General features: G+C 52.3%; 1 protein-coding gene across 1 annotated transcript; it reads left to right on the forward strand.

Moving 5' to 3' along the window:
• The first annotated feature begins 496 nt into the window (after positions 1 to 496).
• CALHM3 (calcium homeostasis modulator 3) lies at positions 497 to 4,270 on the forward strand. The gene is made up of 3 exons (XM_090058734.1): positions 497 to 783; positions 2,480 to 2,735; positions 3,797 to 4,270. The coding sequence occupies exons 1-3, from the start codon at positions 497 to 499 to the stop codon at positions 4,268 to 4,270; spliced, it is 1,017 nt and encodes a 338-aa protein (XP_089914860.1).

Raw genomic sequence — 4,270 nt, forward strand, 5'->3', positions numbered from 1 at the left:
GGAGCGAGGCGGCAGGAGAAGGCAGCTGCCGTGATGGCACAGCGCTGACGTCCGGCACCAGCACACCTGCAGGCACTGAAGTTCTGGGGATGGGAGAAGCGGAGGAAGAAGAACAAACACCGTGAGGCCGTATCGGCCTGCTTGTGAAGTAGAGGAACTGACCGCTGGATCTCATCCTGAAAGAGATGCACGGCTACAGGCAGAGTTGGAAAGACCGTGTTCAGAGAGCTCCGGGGAGGCAGCTGAGCTCATCTGGTCCCGCTTAGCTGGACGCAGGGAGCATGAGCAAGTGTCTTCACGCATAACCGTGAGCAGCGCTGCTTCCCCATTTCCACCTTTCTGCCCACTCTGAGGCCCCGAGCCGCCTGTCTAATCCCAAGCAGGATTACACCCCGCGTTGCCAAAGATCCTGCAAGGGGGTCGCAGAGACAGGAGCCAAGATCTCAACCTAAGTCAGCAGGTCTCTGGGGGAAGCCGCCCCAGCCCACAGGGCGCCATGGATCGGTTCCGGATGATCTTCCAGTACTTCCAGTCTAACTCCGAGTCGGTGATGAATGGGATCTGTGGGCTTCTCGCCCTGGCCAGCGTAAAGATTTACACCTCCTTTGACTTCAACTGCCCCTGCCTGCCCAAGTACAACACGGCGTACGGGATGGGGATCATGTTTGTGCCTCCCATCGCCCTCTTTCTGTGTGGCCTCATTGTCAACAGGCAGTCTGTGGTGATGCTGGAGGAGTGGAAGAGACCGACGGGGGGGAGAAAGAAGGATCTGGCCATCATCAGGTGGGGAAAGCACTGCTGGGAAGGGCTCTGTCCCCTTCACCTCTCTCCTAGCCCTCGGGTTAGCTGCATCTTTGGTCTCCCTGCTGTTTCTTCACTGTCTTCTCAGCTCAGCTCCCAAGAGCTCCCCTCTTACGCACCATGAGCACATTAACAATCCCAGACTTACAGCAGAGCCAGTGAATCAGGGAGGGCAAGAGCACAGCAAGTCTTAACACCTTCAGGGAAACAGCAGCATAAAAGAAAGAGAGTCCCAGCAGAGGAAGCAGGAACAGCCTGATGGGAGAAGGAGCAAGCATAGGTAGTTGAGAAAATTCATTGCCGACTGCCCCGGCACACTGCATGTAAGCTGATGTGCCATCCCTGGCTTCAGGAGCTACTCCCAACTTGCACTGGAATAAGAGAGACGGGAGAATCAAGGTGACAGTTAAAATGAGGCAACAGAGCACAGAAGATAAGCAATTAAAGGAGAGATCATTGGCATTCAAAGGCAAACAATAACACACTACTGATGTCAGGTTAATGCTGACAATGCCATGGGCCAGGTGGATGCTGCTTTACGAGACAGACGAGTAGAGATGCATTTTTGGGACAAATAGAGGCACGTGCCCAAATTCCCCGGTTCTTATAGAAATAACGAGTGGCATCCTGAAAACTTGGGAATCGATAAAGAGGGTTTCCTTGTAATGACTCTCCCCAGGCATCATCTCCTACCACAGCCATCTCTTCTATGGCAGCGTACTGCGAATGCATGCTTGGATGCCACCCAGAAATGATGATTAAGTATTTAGGAGCAGATTGTGGTACCGTGTCTCACACCCAGTGCCACTTCTCTCCACTGAAATTAGTAGGGCAATGCATAGAGTATGGTGCTCTGCAACAGGAGCAAAGCTGGCAGAGTCTGGCTCTAACCCAGGCCCTTCCAGTACACATGGTATTTTGTGGAGATGTGAAGCACTGAAAAGCTTATACCAGGGGAGCTAGAGATTGCAAACACTCAGTAGTGGCTACAGGACCTCCCGTTGTGAGCACTGCTCCTACTGACTTCAATGGGACTAACCAGATTTTTTTCAGAGCTCCAAGCACAGACCAACCAGGACAAGAGGAGGCCATTGAATATGAGTGTGCATGTGAAGTGGACTTGGGAAAAGTTAGCTATACCAGCAGGACTCTGCAGTCACCCTGCGCAGTTGTGTGCTTTTCTTGCTTGCTCTAGTTGTGAAAGCCCGTAGGGGGAAAGGTTGATCAATGAAAGCATGCATCATTTTGAAGCTTTCAGTTAAGGGGATGCTGGGCAAGGAAAGGGTTGGGGGGCAGAAGCTGGATTTGGAGGGAGGAGGGAAAGGAAGCGAGGGTGCTGACAGGGGAACGTGCACAAAGTAAGTACAAGTGTCCTTAACTAGGCATGATCCCTGGCTGGATCTTGACCAACCATAAAACTTTACATTCTGGGCAAAAAGCCACTGGGCTGCAAATCAGACCCCTGGAGAACAGGTCAAGGCAAAATCATGGAGGAGATTCAAGAGCAGAGGAGGCATCAGCTGGACCAATGTAAATGGCTCAGCTGGCTGGGTGAAGGAGTATCGTTAGCTAATATTACTGATGCCTGTGCCAGCCTAGTGCCACGGACAAGTATAAGCCTCTAGTTTCACAGGAGATCAAGGAAGCACTTACTCAGTCCTCTCTCTCCTGCACCCAGGTACATGTGCTCCTCGATCATTCAGCGAGCCATGGTTGCTCCCATTGTCTGGATCATAGTCACCCTCCTCGATGGCAAATGCTTCATCTGCGCTTTCAGTGGCTCCATTGACCCTGAGAAGTTTGCAGGCTTTGCCAACCTTACCCAGATGCAGACACAGCTCCTGCTCTCCAAAGTGCCCTGCAAAGATGACGAACTCACGAGAAACAACACCTCCCGGAAGGCCGTCTCCAGGTACCTGAGATGCTGGTCGCAAGTAAGTCAGAGCCTTTCTTAAGGGCATGTAGAGCAGCCTAGGGAACTGCAAGCTGCTCCTTCCAGAGCTGACGTGAGCTTTGCCATGAACTAGACCTGGAGCAAGATTGGGCTCCACTTCCCTGACACTGAAAGGGTCCATTTTCAGTCACCCACGCAGGGTAGCAGAAAAGTAGAGCGCCGTCTTGCTGGTGGGCACCTAGACGCAGCGGAGGATGGTGACTTAATGTACAAAATAAAGAGCGTTGCACACAACAGATAGCCGGACAGAGGCAAACAAAGTGTTAGAGATTACTGAGAAGGGAACTGTAAACCAAATGGAAACCACCATAATGTCCCTTTATAAGTCTATGGTGCGTCCACACCTTGAATACTGGGCCCGGTTATGGTCCCCACACCTCAAAAAAGATCTAGAAAAACTAGAGGAGGTCCAGAAAAGGACAGGAAGGATGAGTCATGGTATGGACTATGGAGGCTTTCATACAAGGAGAAACTAAAGAGACTAGGCCATTTCAGTTCAGAAGAGATGCTTGAGGGGGAACATGATAAAGGCTTACAGAATACTAAACAGTGAAGAGAAAGTCAATAGGGATTTATTATTTCTCACCAGACAAGAGCCAGGGGTCACAAAATGAAACTAGCAGGGAGTAAGTTTAAAATTAAGTAAAGGAAGTTTTTTCACACAGAGTGCAATTAAAATGTGGAGCTCGTTGCTGCTAAATGCGGTGGAAGCAGAGAGGTCAGCCAGATTCACGAAGGGACTGGACACGTTCTTGGAGGAAAGGGGCATCAGTAGCTATTGAGCATGGGAGTGAGGAGTACGGCCTCCGAATCGGACCTGCCTGGGCCTTCAATGCCGGAGGCTGCAAGCGAGAGGGGAACAGGAGGAAAACCCTGGTCGGACCTTGGTCACTCTCCCTTCCAGCCTCTGCTGGACACAGGAGACCGAGCAAGGTGGACCCGTGACCTGACCCGACCCAGTCAATGGCAATTCTTGTGTTCAGACACCAATGCCCTTCCCTCTGCCTCTGATCCTGCCTCTGCTTTCTTCTCGTCACCCAGGCCCTGGGCTGGAGTATCCTGCTGCTCCTTATCGTGGTGGCTTTCCTGGCCCGCTGGCTCCGGCCCTGCTTCGATCAGGCTGCCTTTGTGCAGACGCGCTACTGGAGCAACTACATCGACATGGAGCAAAAGATCTTTGAGGAGACCTGCTGCGAGCACGCCCGGGACTTCGCCAACAAGTGCATCCTCCACTTCTTCGAGAGCATGCGAAAGGAGATCAAGCTGCGGCGCTTCAATATGCCTAGGGGGGAAGAAGAGGAAGATCACCTCCGGGGGATCACAGACCAGGAGCAAGTGAACAAGCTTCTGAAATCGTGGTACTCCGGCAAGCCGCCCCTAGATGTGAGCCAGACCACCCAGAGTCAGCCCTTGGGCAAGGAGAGAGCGTGCACATCCGTGCCCTGGGCGGACACTGTGAACAACAGGTGGGCAGCTGCCCAGAAGGCCAGCGTCTCCAGGCAAACAGACCTTTAA

Source organism: Crocodylus siamensis, chromosome 7 (assembly GCF_052110815.1).
Source record: "Crocodylus siamensis isolate JL-2025a chromosome 7, ASM5211081v1, whole genome shotgun sequence".
Classification (NCBI taxonomy): Eukaryota; Metazoa; Chordata; order Crocodylia; family Crocodylidae; genus Crocodylus; species Crocodylus siamensis.

Coding starts and splice junctions, on each gene's coding strand:
- CALHM3 (XM_090058734.1), top strand. CDS start 497: ATGGATCGGTTCCGGATGATCTTCCAGTACTTCCAGTCTAACTCCGAG. Junction 784..2,479: donor AAGGATCTGGCCATCATCAG/GTGGGGAAAGCA, acceptor TCCTGCACCCAG/GTACATGTGCTCCTCGATCA. Junction 2,736..3,796: donor ACCTGAGATGCTGGTCGCAA/GTAAGTCAGAGC, acceptor CTCGTCACCCAG/GCCCTGGGCTGGAGTATCCT.